At 42.0% G+C, this 21853-nt stretch overlaps 1 protein-coding gene across 25 annotated transcripts in view; it reads right to left on the bottom strand.

The window, feature by feature from the left end:
- The window catches only part of NEDD4L (NEDD4 like E3 ubiquitin protein ligase), a 219467-nt gene that overhangs the window by 2578 nt on the left and 195036 nt on the right, over positions 1-21853 (bottom strand). For 17 of the 25 annotated variants that reach the window (XM_072133621.1, XM_072133613.1, XM_072133663.1 and 14 more), the window contains 15 exons: positions 20293-20490; positions 17525-17602; positions 17368-17422; positions 16532-16588; positions 14223-14281; positions 12155-12220; positions 8162-8391; positions 6611-6732; positions 6410-6480; positions 5755-5850; positions 5292-5365; positions 4123-4183; positions 2283-2342; positions 1207-1314; positions 814-910 (listed from right to left, as the gene is read on the bottom strand). In XM_072133621.1, the coding sequence (XP_071989722.1) occupies positions 814-910; positions 1207-1314; positions 2283-2342; positions 4123-4183; positions 5292-5365; positions 5755-5850; positions 6410-6480; positions 6611-6732; positions 8162-8391; positions 12155-12220; positions 14223-14281; positions 16532-16588; positions 17368-17422; positions 17525-17602; positions 20293-20490 (1432 nt within the window). The remainder of the gene's footprint in view (positions 1-813; positions 911-1206; positions 1315-2282; positions 2343-4122; positions 4184-5291; positions 5366-5754; positions 5851-6409; positions 6481-6610; positions 6733-8161; positions 8392-12154; positions 12221-14222; positions 14282-16531; positions 16589-17367; positions 17423-17524; positions 17603-20292; positions 20491-21853) is intronic. The other 8 variants (XM_072133630.1, XM_072133647.1, XM_072133506.1 and 5 more) reach the window with 2 other exon arrangements.

Below are 21853 nucleotides of genomic sequence, written 5' to 3' on the forward strand. Positions count from 1 at the left end.
CTAGCCCTACAGGAGAATAGTGGTATTACACAGGGACTGTTAATATACAGATGCTAGCCCTACAGGAGAATACTGGTATTACACAGGGACTGTTAATATACAGATGCTAGCCCTACAGGAGAATAGTGGTATTACACAGGGACTGTTAATATACAGATGCTAGCCCTACAGGAGAATACTGGTATTACACAGGAACTGTTAATATACAGATGCTAGCCCTACAGGAGAATAGTGGTATTACACAGGGACTGTTCATATACAGATGCTAGCCCTACAGGAGAATAGTGGTATTACACAGGGACTGTTAATATACAGATGCTAGCCCTACAGGAGAATAGTGGTATTACACAGGGACTGTTAATATACAGATGCTAGCCCTACAGGAGAATAGTGGTATTACACAGGGACTGTTAATATACAGATGCTAGCCCTACAGGAGAATAGTGGTATTACACAGGGACTGTTAATATACAGATGCTAGCCCTACAGGAGAATACTGGTATTACACAGGGACTGTTAATATACAGATGCTAGCCCTACAGGAGAATAGTGGTATTACACAGGGACTGTTAATATACAGATGCTAGCCCTACAGGAGAATACTGGTATTACACAGGAACTGTTAATATACAGATGCTAGCCCTACAGGAGAATAGTGGTATTACACAGGGACTGTTAATATACAGATGCTAGTCCTCCAAGATGGAGGGCTGCCCCCGGAGGGGTTTACACTTGTATTGTCCTAAATGGGCTCTGGAAGCGGATTACTACGGTCACCTCCAATTTTAGGGTTTGCTCTCTCTATAAACTAACCATAGAGTTCTGCGAATCCGTTCATAGGCACTCGAGAAGTCCCAGTTACAAACTGCAACAATCGGATACGTTTCTCGGCATCCATCAGCAGCACCGCCTGAAAAGAACAATGATAAGATTGTGATCTAAGAGCCTAGAAATAAGAAAAAGGCAATGACATACTGCGCAGAGCTGGGCCTTAGAGGGTTGTACAGGACACCGGAGGTTAGGACAGGATACACTGTATCCATAAAACCTGTATTAGACTCCGCATTCAAAATTCTGCAGGTTTTAGAACTACAATCTCCAGCACTCCCTGCTTGTTCAGTGCCTGCCCTCCTGCAGTTACATCCAGTGACATCTATGGCAACCACAACGCTATACAATAGCATACACAACAGGAGGAGACCTCACCTTCCAGTACCACTGGATTACCGGGTGGTTGGCGCAATAACCATTTTTGTACAGCGTGTGCTGCCTCCAGTCATTTACATCCACATCTCCCAGGCCGCACATCAGAAGCTGCAAAAACATAAGACACAATATAAAACATCACATCATCCTATGGAAGTTTCATCATTTTATCAGCGAACGCGATTATCAGATGTTTCATATTACACGCAGTCCCCGGGTTACATACAAGATAGGGTCTGTAGGTTTGTTCTTAAGTTGAGTTTGTATGTAAGTCGGAACTGTATATTTTATCATTGTAACCCCAGACAGAACTTTTTTGGTCTCTGTGATAATTGGATTTTAAAAAATGTTGGGTTGTCATAAGAACCAGGAGTAACACTAAAGCTTCATTACAGACACCTGTGATAGGCTACAATAAACAGCTGTAGGAGTTAAGACTAAAGTACAGGAAATTACCAATATCCAGAGGTCCGTTTGTAACTAGGGGTCGTATGTAAAGTCGAGTGTTCTTAAGTAGGGGACTGCCTGTATTTACATGTCGACAAAATCTTAAATATAACAAATATACTAAAAAAAAAATATAGCAAAGAGCATAAATATTATATAGCTAAATAATTAAAAAAGCAGGAGGAAGAAAAGAAGAAAAAAAAAATAAAAAAGGAAAAACACGCAAAAAAACTACTAAATCAGAATTTTGCAAAAAGCATTACATTTTAATATAAAAAATATAGAAAAAAAACATGTAAAAAGTTAAAACCTCAGTAAAGGATTGGGGCAGTAAGGCCTCTTCCACACTTGCGTTGCAGATCACGTCCGAGTCTGATCAGGGTGCGATCAGGGTTTGGTCAGTGAAAAACTGACATTTTTCATCAGAGTTAAATCAGTTTTCCATCAGAGTTTGTTCAGTGTCTCAGTTTTTCACGCAGGTTTTTTATGCATTTTCAATGTGTTTTTCACGCACAGATAACGCGCATGAAATGGACTCAGGACTGAGCTCTATCTTTTCTATGGCAATTGATACGTGAAAAACGCATTGCACTTGCACAGGATGTCGATATGGTGGAGAGGACACTTACCTCAAGTTCATTTTCATCAAAAATCTTTATCAGATCAATAGGAATGAGTTCAGTAAATCCCTGAATATATAGAAAAATAAAAACAGAAAAATTATAATAAAATAGTAGAAATTGTGTTTACCCTGATTAGTGGTTTAACTCCATCAGGGATGGTGCCAGCACTGGGCATACCGGGCCACAGAACTGCTGGGGGCCCACATAAGGCTGTCCATAAGGAACAGGGTGAGGGGGGGGGGGTTAAAATAACCATGAGGGCGCTGTTTTGTATGATAAATTATGGAATATTTTTGGGAACAGGAGACTGTTTTAGTTTCAGAATATTTTATGCCGCCACCTGAGTTCACTGCAAAGGGGCCCACTGAGGCTCTGTCGCCCAGGGCCCTACTGACACCTGGAGCTGACCCTGCACACCAGCACATATATATCCCTACAGAAAGTCACAGGACCCTACAGCAAAACCTCAGGATGTCATTGGTCATTGTATAAGGGCTTGTTTTTGTGTGATCTAAACTTATCTGGTACCATATAATGGTATGAAAAAACAAACAAAAAAACTAAAATCTTACAGTATTTATTAGGTGGATGGCAAATAACACAATTCCACCACTACTCCCCCAGAAATGGAGAAGAAAAGTCTGGTACATCTATGTATTCATAGGAAAAAGTGTCAATTATGAAAGATCTGATCAGCAGTGGTTACTATGCAGCACTGTAGACAGCAGGACTGGAAAAATGGGGGCTGTCCTCATACTGCTGTGCTCTTAGCGGCTCCACCACCCTTACCTCGGTGTTACTACTTTAATATTCAGAAGCCTGCTATAACTCACTGCAAATGAGAGGAGCATCAAAGAGCTCATAGCACAGAGCTAACAGCACAGCAGTGTGAGGACACGCCCCCAGTGCACTTGGAGAAGTTACAATCCTGGAATATAAATCCATATAATCACAGTCCTGCTGCTAATAACAACATACACAAAGGTCTGAATACACATCTCTCCAGGGACACTGGCTGCAGAGAGCTTAGCGCACAGCAGTGTGAGGACACACCCCAGTGTACTTATATGGATTTATATTCTAAGGACTGTAGCTTCCTCACACTGCTGTGCTCTTAGTACTCTGCAGCCATTGTTAAGTATTGTCCCTGGTGAAATGTGTAATCAAACAGTTGCTTATAATTTTTGTTTTTAAAATCTTTTTATGGATTTTTCATTTTACAATGCAGATAACATAACAGTATTGCATGCCTATGACAACAAAAGTAACATGTTTAGTATGGAAGTGAATGAAATCTACTTTTTTTATATTGATTATATTTTAAGTGGTAGCAGGACCACATCTCTCCAGGGACAATACCCGACACTGGCTGCTGAGAGCTAAGCACAACACCCCCAGTTTACTTTCCAGTTAATATTCCAAGGACTGTAGCTTCTCCAAGTGCACTAGGGGTGTGTCCTCCCACTGCTGTGCTCTTAGTGCTCTACAGACAGTGCTAGGTATGACCCCTGGAGAGCAGTGTAATCCTGCCTTTGTGTTTGATAATAGTAGCAGTAGGACCATATATCACAGTCCTGCTGCTACTAACCACATACATAAAGATGTAATAACACAGATCTTCTGGGACAATACCTGGGCTGCAGATATAGAAGAATGTTTGAATTACAATTACTGTATATCTATATAAAGGTTTCCTATACATGGGACACAATATGCTGGGAGAGGTGTGGGGCAGTGGCTTCCTTATAGGCGATCACCCTTCCCACCAGGGACCATGTCAGTACAATGCAGGCACATACACTAATATAGATACAGATATAAGATACAGATAGCAAAGGGAACCTACTTCTAAAAACGCGTTCATCTGTTTCTGTACCCGATTCACAAATCTCCACTGGATGACGAGGCTGGAAAGAGAACATCATCCTGTTACACATCTATAGGGTTCAGCTTCTACATATAGATCTCGTACGTTTCTCACCACCATATACAGCTCCTATAACGTACAACAAAACCTCCATCTCCTGGAGAAGGCTGCGCTGGAGCAGGTGAGATTCTCTACCCCCCTGATGATTCAGTGATGTTATTAAGGAGAGTCACAGCCGGGGGGCGATCAGCAATGTCATGTGTGATAATGACATATAGAAGGTGTGGAGACATCACTGCTACATCTCAGGCTTCATACAACCAGTAGAAAAAAAAGGAAATCTATCATCATTATCCATCCTGATAAACCAGGGACATTACTCATAGATCCAGGCACCGGGACTGTGGAATCTGCTTATATATTTCTTATCCATGGCTTCTAAAATCAATTTTTATCATTATGCTACCAGAGCCCCTCTGTGCTGTAGCTTCAGAGGCTGTTACACTTTCTCTCCCCCCTCCATCTGCCTGCTGTAATCTCACACAGTGGCAGAAGAAAACTGCTCCTGCACAGTGTAAGAGCCTGTGAAGCTACAGCATGGAAGGGCTCCGGTATCACCATGAGCCCTTCTGGCTTATTAGCATCATTTTTAAAGTTGATTTTAGAAGGAAGGAAGCCATGGATAACAAATATAAGAAGATTACCACAGCCACGGTGCTCGGATCTATCAGTAAGTGTCCCTGCTTTACCATGATAGATTATGTTGGTACATTTAAAGGGGAAGTCCAATATATACATATACATACACTGGATAAGTGAAAAGCCCTATGACTCCCTTTTATTTATAGAACAAAATGCACCGGGTGAGGGGGTCTGGACATGGTCCCCATTTTGAAAGCCGCCATATTCAGTATAAGACAAGTTTTTACAATGGGAAGATGGTCATGTGGCTTCAGAGAAGAGCAGAAATATACTCCTACAATCAGATCTGTAGTATCTCTTGTTGTTCAAAAGTGATGAACCCAACAGAATGGATCCAGCTCCATCAGTTCTGTGTTCAGCGCCATAGACCACACGTCGCACAGCTGTGCCCCGGGTGCGGTTTTGCGTTTATGGGGGGTAAACGTATCACTAATGAGACCACTTACTCGATGTATTCCCTCTTATTGTCATTCGTCACGACCATCTCTGACCCGTTTGGCTTTAAATCGACTTGATACGTCTGAAAAATAAAGCATAAAATTTTGCTGAAATAAAATGACAGGGATAACGTCTATCCTCTTATTCACAAATATCAAAAAATCTTATCTACTACCAGTCCCCGAAGGTGGGCCGGGGGTCGTAAGCGGTCAACACATGTTATGCTGAAGGCTGGAGCGGCGGGACACAACTTTATAGAAGTGTAACCAGAAGCTCCAATGCAAAAGCTGTACCAGGTCCGAACCCATCACATACCGGGAAAGGGGTTCCCACACCGTAACCCGAGTCCAGATCGGTCTCACTATTCATCAACCCAAAGCAACCCAAAGCAACCCAAAGCAACCCAAAGCAACCCAAAGCAACCCAAAGCAACCCAAAGCAACCCAAAGCAACCCTGTACAAGTTACTTACCTGACCAAAGTTTTCTTCATCTATACAGAACCTGAGATCCAGCTCAGTGGGGTCATTTTCTAAGATCCATTTTAGAGAATTGTAATATTCACTATCCTGTAAAGAGAGAAACACATTCTCAAGAGGTGGCTCATATTCTGCAGAATTTGATGGCGCTATGCAAATAAATATTATTATTATTCTCTCACAATGTGGATCAGGAGATGTCAGAATTGTTCCGAGGCTTCATAAATCCACTCTCTGAGATGAGCCACGCGCTCCCCCACAATGCAGGCAGAGGTTTGTCACAAATATTAGTAGGAGAAGTTCTCCAGGATCGGGCACCGTGGCTTGATCAGTGGGGGGGGGGGGGGGTCTAACCACTAATATTATATGGGACTGGTTGTAATACCTGCCCCAGCCACTAGTATGGATGGGCAAACAATTGGACTCATTTACCAAGGGTCGTGGATTGCACTTTCACCAGACTTTGCACCTTTTTCGGGGATTGCACGGCTTGGACAGGCATTTAACAAGTGTCTGCGCTAGGATTGTGTCGCACGCGATCGGATTTTGGCCCGGATTTTGTATTCATGTATATGGAGAAGTTGTCCGTGCCAAGTGTACGCCTGGATTAACCAAACCCCCCCGCACCTCATCCTATACAATTACATACCACAGACTCCATATCTTTCAGCGTTATCTGTTTTCCCAGCATCATCTTGTAGAACGGACGGATGAAGAAACCTAAGAATTTGTAAAAGATGTAAATTACCATCGCAGGACAGAAAAGTAATAAACTTCTTGTAAACTGCAGCGAATTTCATAAGCTCCGTAGACATATAACAGAAGACGTGGGCTCAATGATCTCACTTACCGTCTAATAGTTTCCCATGGAACACTGCGAGGCCGGCGATCCGCCCGATAAACGTGAAATACGATAGATGGTCTTCATTACACAGACCGGAGTTGGGGTTTATCTGAAGAGTGTAATTGTCCCTGTGGAGAGATATAAAAGCTATGAGATGTCACACACATCTTAAATTTAGACCTGGACTGAATAATCAAGTTTAAAGGGAACCGGTCACCAGATTTTACTTCATTAAACTCCTATCTCCATCAGACAGGGCATGAAATGTCATTTCTAGAATTCCTCTTATGTGAAATTTCCCCCGTTTATCTATGAAAAAAAAAAACCTCCTCCAAAGTCACAAAAATGAGCAGAAAGGAGTCATATTTTACCTAAGAGGAGTCAAGTTTCGATTCTGCAGGTCGACAGTCACCCCCGTCTTCAGTTCTATAGCATGGTGTCATATTAAAGAAAAGAATCATCTCTTTTTTTTCAGGTTTATGGTTCTGCGAGCTAAACACCTGGAGTTATAGACTGTTAAAAACACAGATGGAATTTGCTCCATCTCTGTAAATCAAAGAACTGCAAGCCTGATGCAGTCTTAAAGATGAAATTCTTATCTTTAATATGACACCAACAGTATGTTTCTAGGTCCTATAAAATTGTAGAGGTCGTCTCCCCCAACAATTTATTTCATGCCATAACTTTTAATCCAGTAAAAGCTGCTGACAGGTTCCTTTTAACATAGAATAGGACGGATTTTGAAGGCCAGGACCATGTTATAGAGCAGTGATGGCAAACCTTTTAGAGACCGAGTGCCCAAACTTCAACAAAGACCCGCTTATTTATCGCAAAGTGCCAACACAGAAATGTAATTTGTGATTTATACTCCCTTCTCTGTCACAGTTTTCATTGATACCAGCCCCTGAGGCACCGATAAAGCAGAAAATAGTCCCAGGTACAGCTGTCACTTTAAAATAGCTCTGTGCACAGCAAGTCCTGGGCTGTCTGGGACTGCAGGAAGATACCTGGACTCATCTCTGGTGATGGCCTGAGTGCCCACAGAAAGGGCTCTGAGTGCCACCTCTGGCACCAGTGCCATAGGTTAGCCATCACTGTTATAGAGTCATTTTCTCGAACCATAGTCACTACATGGTAGTGATATCCGGTCTCACCATGGATCGACAGTACCGTAGTTACACAATGCTGTGACTTTGGAGCCGTAGACCATCGGCCAAGCCGGAATTTACAGCATAAAAGATCAAAAATCACTACAATTTTGTAGAAAATTTGGGTGTTATGTCCCCTGTCCCTAATGTGATATGCTCCTGCTCTGTAATGATGAGGGCCAAGAACCCCAAACCAACTGCCTGCTGGTGCCAGGTCTCTGGCGCTTTTGATATTGATGACCTACTAATGTCTGGCCAATGGATTTCCAACACCCCAGACCCCCCCCCCCAGCTATGTTGGCAGAACAAAGCCAGAAGACAAAGGCTCCATCTTGGTAACAGCCGTGGCATAGTACATTGCAGTCTCCATATAATCTGTGCCAAGTCCTTACATAGAGAAGTGACTTACGTTGCGGAATATTCAAAAAGTCCATAATACGGGTTGAACATTTCTTTGGACAACAGGAAGAACCATTCTCGGGCGACGCCGCCATAATCCAGACCTTTCTCCGATTCGAACTCTATCCATAGCCGGGCCTTCAGGACGTCGGGCCGCTTCACAGACATTATCCTTCTGTACGACTCCTCAAAGATGTTGTTTCTATGAAGTTTCATCTCAAATCTATTTGGTATATCGGCCTACAAAAATTACAGGTATGGAAAGAGAGGATGGTCAAAATTATCATCAAACTGTAATTCTAAAGATAGTCCACATGGGGGGGAGGAGGGGCTTATAGTCACTGTGGGCGTACGGCACAGCGCAACCCCAATATATATATTTTTTATATTCACAAATCAATAGCTCTTGGGATGTAGGACAACCTTGCCTATTATCTTGATAACCTATGTGCAGCAGTTACTTTGCTATCCTCATCCGTTTAGGCTATTCCTGCCGCAACGGTGTCTCCTGGCTGTGCTGATCATCACTGTGAAACTGTCCTGTAAACAACTCTACCGACTCACAGAGGGGGAGAGGCTGCTGATTCCTGCTCATTCTGGAGAGAGGAGGGGGCATCATGTGTATAGCGGATAGGCGAGAGGAGTCCGTGCAGATCTGTGGATGCAGAAGTCTCCTACACAAAACAGTGAGGTACAAGATCTCCCCTGTTCTCTACAAGTCCCTCCATTCTAGACTCTGATTCTACAGAACTCTTTGTCTCTCTGCATCACAAGTCATAGACTCCTTGGCAGCTTCCTCCCCCATCGTATGCTCTATGGACCCTTTCTGCTTAGCAGGGAGATGTTATTAGTACACAGCACAGACAATACACTTTATGTAATGGATTCACTGCTGGTTTCTACTACCTATAACATTCTCCATGTTCCTCCGTGTAATGAAAGCTGCCAAGCTACTCACTATATAGCCCTGTATGTACTCACTATCCAGTTTTCTGTGGATATAGATTTAGGGACCTTACTGAATTTTCTACTAAATTAATTAGAGAACACTTTGCTTCTTGGAAATTATAGGGCATCCTAAATAGCACTCCACTTTATGACAAAGGAAGAGAATAGTGTCTGCCCATTTCACTGCTGCTGAGAAAGATGTTTGACAAGTAGCTTCAGAGCAGAAAATACCACAACTTTCTGGTAAGAAAAGGGATGGAAACACAATACGGGCCTCGTTCTGATTGTCTTTAAAGGGTAAATCATACATACATACATATGAAATATTGGCAAGAATCATTATGACATCAGAGTTATGATGGAAAACATTTCAAAGTTTCTGTAAAATCCAGAAGGTTTGACCTAACGTTAGTCTTACCAGCCATGTAGACTTTAAAATCAAACATTAACTCTATGGATCTGTAACAATGTGCCTCATCAGGAAAGTTGAAAATAATAAACAAAAATTAATTTAAAAAAATTAATTAATAAAAATAATGAAATAATGAAAAGTGCTTTTTCATGCAGAAGAATACTGCTAAGCAATAAGTGGCCATTACTGAGAGGATAATATCCGGGGAAAGTTAAATCCTTTTCATTGTAATTAGTAATTTTAATCATAATTGCAAATTGTTGGAACAATTACACTAATTGTGTTGTGGAGACAACAACCATCATCATCTATCAGTTCTCGTTAATGAGCGAAGATAAACACCCAACTTCTCGCCTCGTTGGATAATGGGAACAAACGACTTTGGAGATGATAAACAATATATTGTAATGCAGATGCTTTCCCAGCAGAGTTATGGGCGTAGAATACCGCACTGCTCCCATTACTGTTGCTCTAAAGTAGATAGACTACAACTCCCAGTATGCTCGGACTGCTATAGGTTAAAAACCAATGGCACAATACTGCAATCAGATAATGCGACTGCAGCATTTGACTTACAAGAACCCAGTTAATCGTGGTTGTGTTGGACGTCGAACCTGACCTACCTGATCAAGGATAAGTCATCAATATTTCGGTTCCACGACCCGTCTATTCCCTTTGTTATATCTCTATGTACATTGTAACACATGTACAGTATTTTTCGGACTATAAGGCGCACCGGAGTATAAGGCGCACCATCAATAAATGCCTGCTAAAACGTCTAGGTTCATATATAAGGCGCACCGGATTATAAGGCGCACCTGATTATAAGGGTGAATGACCAGCAGGTGGCAGACCTGTGCACAGTACAAGGCAGCTGTTGTCTGTAAGTATTGTTCATATATAAGGCGCACTGGACTATAAGGCGCACCTTTGATTTCTGAGAAAATCAAAGGATTTTTAGTGCGCCTTATAGTCCGAAAAATACGGTAGCTTCTTTCTAGAAGTATCTCAGGAAATGTATACGGACTGAACCGCTTACTATGACAATTATAGAAGCCACTGCTCTACTATTCGGGATTGTGTTTGTGGATCTATGGTCCTCAGTTATCTTTATCAGGATGAGTATGAAGTCTACATCATGTAGATTAGTTACAGCTGTAGTAAAGGTTGTTGTGTCCACTGAGGGACTGGCCCACTGGGGAATCAGAGGATCCTCATATTTTACCTAAGAGGAGTCAAGTTTAGATTCTGCATGAGGACAGTCACTTCAGACAACCCTATCTTCAGTTCTAAAGTATGGTGTCATATTAAAGAAAAGAATCTCTTTTTTTCAGGTTTATGGTTCTGCAAGCTAAAGAACCGGAGTTAGAAAAAATTCCATCTGTGTCTTTAACAGTCTATCTCTGTAAATCAAAGAACTGCAAGCCTGATGCAGTCTTAAAGATGAAATTCTTATCTTTAACATGACACCAACAGTATGTTGGAGAATCAGAGGATCCTCAGGTGCTCCTATTATTACCGACTATTTGTTGGGTCCAAGGCACCCTGGTAGTATCTACATAATCTGATATCTGGAATTCCAAATAGTTACTCATGATACTTCATGTCGTTCCCCAAGACTCACAGTATGGTGCCTTCAGTGAGACATTAAACCAGCTGTGGTGCCCCATTATACAGGTAGTTCTTAACTTAAAGGGGTTATAGGGGCTAACTTGCTGATCAGTGAGAGTCTTTGTGAAGTCTAAGATTACGAGACGGGGGTCAGTTGTACCCAGAGATGGCCACACATGCACCAGCTGCTCTATTCATCCCTATGGCAGTGATGGAGATCGAGTAGTACAACGCTCGGCTATCTACATCAGCAGCGTAGAGATGAAAGGAGAAGCTGCCACATGAGCGACCAGCTTCTCTCTTAATTTCGGGGTAAGAGAGGGGTACAATGGACTTCCGTTCTCATGAACCATGGGGGTCCCATCTTTGAGACCCCATCAATCAGCAAGTTCGCTTATTAACGCAACTCGTCACAGGAGAAACCCTTTAAGACACCCAACTCCTAATTACAATAACTCCCCTAGTGGAGTGTCACTGGCTATAAGTCTCCACACCCCTACATGACGGCCTTACTTCCTGACCCTAGTCAAAGGCCTCTCACTCAACCAAACAAGTTCCTTACGCTGTACTGATGAGATGCAACCACATGGAAACAGTGCTGTCTACAGCTGGGGATCTGTTCCTTCTGGGATACTGGTTTGGTTCTAATCCTGCATCATGTCCTTAGGCTTCCTGAAAGTCATGCTTGATGTACAGGGAGCTGCGTTACAAGGCAACTAAAAGAGATGAGGCTTTCCTTATCCCATCATGGAAAACTTATTTGCATATTTTTCCAAAATTCCCAGAAATAGTGGAGGCTTAGCCATCATTTCCCTATATACTACTCCTGGTGCAACTGTAGGTCCAAAACACAATGTGGTGATCACATATCAACAGTTGCTATAGTAAGGGTCATGGAAATAACTCAGTATCAACTTATTTGCAAAGCCCCAAGGAACAGATACATTGTATCCCTCAAAATTAACCCCTAGCAGGTGCAGAACATTATTATTTTTTATGAAAAAGAAAATACAGAAGATCTGAGACACTCACCGGTTTTTTCAATTTCTTCCTGAAGTAGTCGTATTTCTGTTTAAATTCTCTGGAGTAAGGGACGGCCTGGGAGACAAAAGTCACAACTCAGATCATTGATAAAAAGGACAAATAATATGAAGAAGAATAGCATAGCAGAATAACAGCAGCCTCCATGGAGTCATGGGGAGGGGTAGAACCACATGTGTATTGGGGAGAAATAGAAATCCATTGGGGATGAGTAAGAGTAGAAGTCAATGTAGTTATGCTGGGATTTCATGTGATCAGATATATGCACAGTGTACAGTTTGCCAATGTTAGGAGGCTAAAGGACCTCTGATGTCCCTCTGGTCACATGTCAAGCTGAGAATAGGGGACATAGGGAGGAGTACATGGGAGGGGCCGGCAGGACAGGACATGTCCACTCTGATGCCAGGGAACATAACATAAAGGTCGATTTATGTGTATGTCAGCGAAACAATTTTTAGCTAAAATAATGGTGTCAGTTAGTAGTACAATGGAGATACAGACATTGCAAGAACGACAGAAAATCAGTGGATCTAAAAAAATAAAATCTACCGTATAAATCCATCCTGATAAACCAGGGACATTACACATAGATCCAGGCACCGGGACTGTGCTATCTTCTTATATTTATTATCCATGCCCTCCTTCAATCTAAAACCAACTTGTATAATTATGCAAATTAGTCAAAAGGGCTCTGGGGTTGTTACAGGAGCCCATCCATTCTGTAGCTTCACAGACTGTTACATTGTGCAGGATATACTCTCCCTCCCACTGTTTGAATTTAAAGCAAGAAGACAAAGGGAAGGTGCTGAGGGAGGGGAGACAGTGTAACAGCCTGTGAAGCTACAGCACAGAGAGGCTCTGGTAATGCTCCCCAGAACCCTGCTGGCTTACTAGCAGAATTATAGTTGGTATTAGAAGGCAGGGGGCCATGGATAACAGATATAAGCAGATACCACAGTCCCGGTGCCTGGATCTATGACTAATGTCCCTGGTTTATCAGGATGGATTGTGATGGGAGATATTCTTTAACCATTTTTAGGCCTCCTATTTTTATATCAATGAAAACCCTTTAATTATTATTTTGTCTTTATTTTGCTTGACACAATTTAAAAAAAAAATATATAAATATATATCTCTTATAAATTAAAAAAACCTGTTACATCATATAAAAATGTGTAGTTTATGTCGTGGACATATGAATTACTTTAAATAGCAAAAAATATTGGTACAAATGATATTAAAAAATTGTGTTGCAGCAGTGAACAGGTTAATGGTGAGGCTGTGATGTGGATACTGTATATTACACTTGGTAACTACAGGCCTGGAGACACGATGAAGACGTCTCAGTTGCCCAGGTAACACTGGACCGAGCCGGATCTCTACATTTCATGCGCTGCCCGCAGGAGAATGACATTAACAAAGATTATTCCAGCAAGAATAATACATGTAATAATCATCACCAGGGGAGATTTGTGGACTCCTGGGAATCAGCCCAATGCAAAACTGTCTGAGAAGATACAGGGATCAGACGTTCAGCGCAAAACGAAGACCAGAAACTAAAGATCCAGAAGCCAAATCACCAAAGTTGGGTTTGCCCATTAATGAAGTGTACCCCATATTTACAGTAAAAAAGGTCTCATAGCCGAGGGACCAACTACTGGAACTCACTGGGGTCAAATATTGGGGGTCAGCAAGTGCCCTTTATGTACATAGTAGTAGTGGGCATGCTCAGCCGCACCTCTAGTGAATAGATTGATGGCTGAGCATGCCCACTAATACTGTATTATGTATAAAATCCATTAACAGAAGCTAACCTGCTTCTTGATCGTTTTCCGTATGTACAATGCAAATCCTGGAACGGTAAAAACTATAAAACATATGTCTTGCTGAAATGTGGAAACTGCGCCACTTGTATCAGTGGCCTAGGTGTGTATTACAGCTCAGGTTTACTCAAGGGAATACAAGCGAGCTGCAGTACTGACGATGGCCTATAGGGAGTAGAGGCGCTGTGTTGTAAGTGAGCCACCATATCTTCTCACCTCTAACCACAACTACTTACCGGCCCGGTGATTGCCGGATTCTGTAGTCTGGGGTCTTCCCACTGTGTTATTTTGTTATCTGCAAATTAAGGACACAGAGAATTTACATGATAAATAACTCGATACTGAAGAATCTTTTGTGGGAGTTTATGTTTAAGCAGAATTGTGGTGCCCATTCCGAAAATCTGCCTCTCCCCTTAACCACAAAGGATCCTCACAGTTACCCCATCTCTGGTCAGGGCCACCAGGGACACCAACACCAATTGTCCTACACTACCAGGAATGGCAACATTAAAGGGTTTTTTGGGCATTTTCCATAACAGGTCATCAATATGTGGGGTCTGGCACTCACAGCCGAAGTCTTCCAGGTCCCTTAGGGTGCTGCACCCTATACAATCAATGGTCTTCTGTATGACACTTCTGCTGGTGGTGTCCATAAATCCACTTTCATCTACCCCCTCCCGACTCACCAAGACCACCAGGAGTATTGGCACTGAGCTCTTTAATACCCCGATGACCAGATATTTTGGAGTCGACTCCTTATTGGTTGTCTGGCAGAATATAGTAATTTAGCTGCTGTTATTTTAGTGTCACTTGGGTTTGAATGAACAGTGAGTAGGTGCTTGGGGATAGCGATTGGCGTCATAGTAACTATTTGGGGAAACCCATTTGGTCCAGGAACTATAAATGCATCATCAGTAGTACCCTCTATATGCAGGCAGGGGGCGTACTGTGCCTCAAAACAAATTTGCAGCTGTATTAAAGGACATTTTGTTAAAACAAAGGTGCAATACACAGAGACCATAGTGGATAAGGAGAAGCACCTGGAGGTGTATTAATGGGTCGAGATCAATCAGTCATGCCACAATCCGAAAATAGCGTCAGGACATTGGTTTTATCACACCGGCCGTGATGCAAGGTCACACCTGCCAGCAATTCAGACAGACTGGGGAGATGGGATTAAGTATTTCACGGATTATTGGCCTGCATGCTACAGTGTGTAATCCCCCTGCAGCGCCCTCTATAGGCAGAACAAAGTATTACATCACATTATCCTCTATGCACAATATAGGGAATAAGTGCAACATTACTGGAGGTCTGACTGCTGGAACCCCCCCAATGATGATAAGAACTAAATGACTATTGGGGAAACGGGGCTCCCTCTTTCTGGTTCTATAGGTTTAAATTTATCCCATTTTTCAAAATTTTGATTTGCTGTTGTAGCATCGGACCATTCTAGTTTATTACTAGAACATAAAAATGTGTTCTGATGCTGCGATACATTATAATGTACAAGTACAGGGGCGTAACTTGAGGGGGTGCAGAGGGTGCTGTCACAACCGAGCCGCAGAAGCTTAGGGGCCCATAAGGGGTCACTTTCCCATATGAGAAGACTAGTATTATACACCATACATTATAGTAGGGGCACAGACTTTGCACTGGGGCCCATCAGCTTTAAGTTACGCCACTGTACATGTCATTGCCTTAGTCTACGAATGGTTTGATTCATCAACAGCAAGCAGAGATATAGTAACCCGTGAGAAATTGAAACACAAACTAGTTGCTGAACTTCTAGTGTTAGAGTAGCCAATCAGGGGACCCTCTGGGGGTGACCAAGGCTCTAATATTATACTGGACCTCACAGGCCTCTTTTCAGAATAATTTTATCTTGTGAACCCAAAGAACCCCAATCCAAAACTGATCAATTTATTTTAGGGGTCCCTTCCAAAAAACACATCTTTTGATCGCATAGGATCATATGAAGACAATCTTCTTGTAATCCCTGCGATCCCATGTGAATGTGTTCGAGGTCCCTGCAGCGCCACCACTGGGGAACTGAAGTATTGCACTAGTCCCGATGAAACCTGTGAGCTTGTAATGTAAATAGGACATTTAGGGGTTAAGCAACAAACCTTCAAATCTGAATTGTGGCGAGTTGAGAAGTTCACAGCAATGAATAACACAGAATGAAATGCGGCACACAGGTCGCGGCTTATACTAAAATTGCATTCTAATTGGGGGCAATATGTTGTGACAGTGCCCGTTGTTTATGGGTTCCCGTCCTGTGTGCCAGATTTTATTACTGATTCCAAGCACAGGCCTGGTGATAATAACTCAATGCCCGACTTATTTTCCCCATATTCCTGGTGTGGAGCAAACCAAACACGTACATAGTAAATATAGACTGTCATTACAAAATAAAATAATAATTAAAAAATATATATATATCAGAAAAGTTGTTAATCGTCCACAAACAAACTGAAAAACTCCAAGTGGGGGAAAAAGGGTCAAATGCAAGCACTGCATGGCATGTAGGAGGGTACAGTACCGTAGGAGGGCACTATATGTCCGCTACCATTGTCTCCACACATCAACACTTGACTTCCTGAATAAAGAGTAAGATCACATTGCTTTCACATCCGCACACTGGTACAGGGAGATCCCGAGCAAGCCAAACATATAGGACAGTGCAGTATCGATCAGCACCACTAGGTGGCGATGCAAAGACTGTATGAGAATGCAGTGCGTGTTGCGTAATAGCCTTAGAAGTACCGTATTTTTCGGACTATAAGGCGCACAAAAAATCCTTTGATTTTTTCAGAAATCAAAGGTGCGCCTTATATACGATCCGTACTTACAGACAACAGCTGCCTTGAACTGTGCACAGGTCTGCCACCTGCTGGTCATTCATCCTTACAATCAGGTGCACCTTATATATGAACTTAGGCGTTTTAGCAGGCATTTATTGAGGGTGCGCCTTATACTCCGGTGCGCCTTATATATGAACTTAGGCGTTTTAGCAGGCATTTATTGAGGGTGCGCCTTATAATCCGGTGCGCCTTATAGTCCGAAAAAATATGGTACTATGATATATATATACTATTCTGTATTATAGAGGTAGGAGAGCTGAGTAGGTCATAGGGTGCAGAGTTGTGTCCGACATTAAAAGATATGAAGCAGAGTTCAGGTTGTCAGAAGTGGCTCCACTCACTTTGATTCAATAACATACTCAGCTCTGCTACATCTATCAATGTATAATAATCTGGGCTTATTTATTATAATTGCCCAGTGAGCACATGTATATGAGTACTTCCCATTTTATTACATGTCCTATAGTTTGAATGTTTCAAAAAAAATCCACACCCCGAGGGTGACGTCACTTACTGTGATCTATGTAGAACGTTCTGCCGTCCAAGTGTATCCGCTCCTCCCAACCCGGCTGGAAAAATAGAACAAAAAAAAACGGACAAAGACTCATTATAATGAAGGAAATAATGTACAAGGCATATATGGGTGCTATATACGGGTGACAGATACTCACTGGTAAGGGCCCCAGATCATTGGGATTTAAAGAAGCTTTCGTCCTCATATGTACAGGGAATTTCAAGCGCGGATCCTCCTGTAAAACACAAACATGATTATTGTAATGATAGACAGGAAAGGTTTATGTATCACCAGATATTAATATTATTTACTTCATCTATCACATGGCATAAGAAAACAAGAGGTCTAAATTTCAAATCATATAACTTACTCATAGATCGAGGCACCGTGACTGTGGGAAACTACTTATATACATGGCCTCCTCCTTTCTAAAATCACAGGCTGTTACACTGGGCAGGAGCACTCCCCCCCCCCCCCAAAGAGGCATGTGGAAGGAGGAGTGCTAAGGGAACAGTGGGAGGTAGAGACAGTGTAACAGCCTGTGAAGCTATGGCACAGAGGGGCTTTGGTAATGCCCTTCTGTGCTGTAACATCATAGGCCGTTACACTGAGCAGGAGAACTCCCTTCCCCCCTCCCTCTGTGTAAGATTACATGAAGCAGAGGGAGGAGAAAGTGCTAAAGGGGAGACAGTGTAGCAACCTGTGAAACTATAGCATGGAGGGGCTCTGTAAACACCCACCAGAGCCTTTGTGGCTCATTACCATGATTTAAAAGTTGATTTTAGAAGGAAAGAGGCCATAGATGAATACAAGAAGTCACGGTGCCAGGATCTATAAGTAGGTGTCTCTGGTTTATCATGATGGATTTTGATGGTAGAATTCCTTTTAAGAGATGTCTCAGAATTTCTTGGGCTAAGGCAAGTACTTTCTGAAAAAAAACACGACAAACTCAGAGGATCTGCCCGAAACCCTAAAAATCCAGATACTGAAGACCCGTACATAGCCAATGCTTCTAACAGCTGAGGTTTTGGTACAAAATATATTCAGTCTAATGAGCCAAATACATCATGAACATGATTTCTTCTCCTGTTTGTTACAATGTATCAGTGCAGGTCTGGAGACAGAAGCTCCTCTAAGCTGGATACAATTGTAGCAAAGTCTCAGAGGTCTCATTTGTCCACTGTAGGATGCAGTTTTGTAGTGGATGAAGACCACCGGGATACACAAGACATGGAAGTCCTATAGAAAGAAAACTTCTGGAAGTTTCTAGACGTCAGTGTCCTAGACGGATGCTGTGACAATCAGCAGAAATGTACTGCAGATAATAGTTGTTCCCGGCAGCGGCTGCTCCGCAGATTATAGTCATTGAGAAGCCATTTACTCCATATTCTGCTTTTTACTCCGCTCTCTACTTACTTGGATATAACTTCCTACAAAAGGACTGGAATTAGGATGAAAAAACTCCCAACAAACAACTACCTATGCTTCGTATACCTTTCACCCGCTTCCTAAAATCCAAGTTGTAGGTCGGTGCTATGAATGTGGGGGCACCCAGTGTTTCCCTACTGCTAGAGTCATTACTGCCACAGCTCTATATCTGTATACCAAGGGGTTTGGCCACCAAATTTTTCCAGGTCAAATTTGGACAAGCACAGACATAAGAACGATTGATCAAAAAATTAATCATAAGCAGGTGATACACTGTATATCTTCTGTCTCTATATCCCTCTCCCTACACCTCAATGGATATAGTTACACCTTACATGTCTGCTGTATCGGAGGAAATAGAAATGGAGCCCAAATCATCACAACAATAAGATACAATGTAACATATGAATGCTACATGTAGCCAGCCATAGAATGCATATCACCAGTACGGTACCGTATTTTTCCGACTATAAGGCGCACAAAAAATCTCAGAAATCAAAGGTGCGCCTTATATATGAACCGTACTTACAGACAACAGCTGCCTTGAACTGTGCACAGGTCTGCCACCTGCTGGTCAATCATCCTTATAATCAGGTGCACCTTATATATGAATCTAGACATTTTAGCAGGCATTTATTGATGGTGCGCCTTGTAGTCCGAAAAATACGGTATATTCAGCTTTTTTTGTCTATACAGTGTTACATTGATCACTGTACTATAGTGTATACAGTGGGATAGTGTATACTGCAATTTATTATATACAGTGTATACAAGGTTGTATAATATGCAGTGTCAGGCATATTGCCCAATACCAACTTTGATGAGAGAAAATCGCATCTAATTGTGTGTTCGCTGGAACATTCTGCCCGAAAATAACCTGGAACTGAACTCAGCGCCTTCGTTCAGTTCCTGTGTAAGTTTGGGGTGGATGTTTCCGCAAGCACATGCTGCGGGTTGCACTCATCAAATTCGCTTGTGGCCAAAAGACCTTATAGTGTATAAATTATTATAATGGTTAAACCCATTGTTGAAATTTAGAAAAGTAAAAAAGATCCCTCTTGTACCTCGGTGATAATATTGCTTGTACGATAAAATATTCTGAGCCATCAAATTCCAGATGCAAAGGTTATAACACAAGTCCAAGGCAAAATATTCACATAAAAGGACAAAAATGTAAGATGTAAAAGTTAAGCGCAAACCCAATCCCATGCGTCTATAAGTTTATGTAAATTCAGCATAAACAGTACATAAGCGACAAAGTTATGTCTTTAACTCAAAGTCACCCATCATGATCTGTAACCCGACAACAACCTGTAGTCAGAGGCTTGGTAATAATTTGGTGGCGGAGTTGGAGGAATCCATTGGATTTGTGTTGTGGGTTGGTCTAGATCTGCCTTGTGAGTAGGGCAGTAACGGATCCGTTAGATCTTCATGACTTGATACACATCACAGATATTTCCCTGAGGATGTCATATAACAGTAGAGAGCGTTGCTTACCCACGTGGTAGTTTTGGTATTATGGTCAATAAAGAATGGCCTGCCATTAGGTGCTATTCTCATCTCCCAACCGGGCGGCAAGAAGCTCTGGGCCCCTTTGTGTTGTGGTTTAGGAGAATTATAAGGAGACGGTTGTGGAGACTGTGGGTTGGACAATGTATCCTTCACGGCGCGGCGCACGGGGAAGTCTTTTGCACCCTGTACGGTCAAACACAATGCAGACGTAACAAGGATTAATTTCAATTAGTAGAGTGAGAAATTCATGCAAAATAAAATCTGAACGTATTAATTAACGAAAAACCCTAGAAGCCACTGGCACTATTAACATTTCACATTAATTAGCTGCAAACCAAGTGTTATACATGTCGGCTCCCAAAGAGTGTTATTATGTGTGATAATACTATTATTACCAGCAATGGGTAAAGTCATAGCATAGCATATATATACTTATATGTAACTAGAACGTATCTAGATGAAAGGATAGAATAGCTTCATATATTACTTTCTGTATCCTGTACTGATCCTGAGCTATATTTAATATGACACCAAAGGGCTGCACTCACTATTCTGAGTACATACTTGACATTACTTATCCTGTACTGATCCTCCGTTCAATCACGTATTATACTCCAGAGCTGCACTCACTATTCTGCTGCTGGAGGTGTCACTGTGTACATACATGACATTACTTATCCTGTACTGATCCTGAGTTACATCCTGTATTATACTCCAGAGCTGCACTCACTGTTCTGCTGCTGGTGCAGTCACTGTGTACATACATGACATTACTTATCCTGTACTGATCCTGAGTTACATCCTGTATTATACTCCAGAGCTGCACTCACTATTCTGCTGCTGGTGCAGTCACTGTGTACATACATGACATTACTTATCCTGTACTGATCCTGAGTTACATCCTGTATTATACCCCAGAGCTGCACTCACTATTCTGCTGCTGGTGCAGTCACTGTGTACATACATGACATTACTTATCCTGTACTGATCCTGAGTTACATCCTGTATTATACTGCAGAGCTGCACTCACTATTCTGCTGCTGGTGCAGTCACTGTGTACATACATGACATTACTTATCCTGTACTGATCCTGAGTTACATCTTGTATTATACCCCAGAGCTGCACTCACTATTCTGCTGCTGGTGCAGTCACTGTGTACATACATGACATTACTTATCCTGTACTGATCCTGAGTTACATCCTGTATTATACCCCAGAGCCGCACTCACTATTCTGCTGCTGGTGCAGTCACTGTGTACATACATGACATTACTTATCCTGTACTGATCCTGAGTTACATCCTGTATTATACTCCAGGATAATCCAGGATATACGCCAGACACTGAATCTGCAGGGGTTGCTAGAAAATGTGAACTGTGAATGCAAAATTGAGAGGAGTCTAAAAAGGTGTAGATTCTATAGCACTATAGCATAATACTGGATTATTGGCTGAAAGGAATGTTATAACATTTGACATTAAATGTAAATTATACATAAAGTTCCAAAGGAAAATATTCAATTATACAATTGTAAACATTCCTGGGA

The sequence above is a fragment of the Engystomops pustulosus genome, chromosome 1 (assembly GCF_040894005.1).
Source record: "Engystomops pustulosus chromosome 1, aEngPut4.maternal, whole genome shotgun sequence".
Classification (NCBI taxonomy): Eukaryota; Metazoa; Chordata; class Amphibia; order Anura; family Leptodactylidae; genus Engystomops; species Engystomops pustulosus.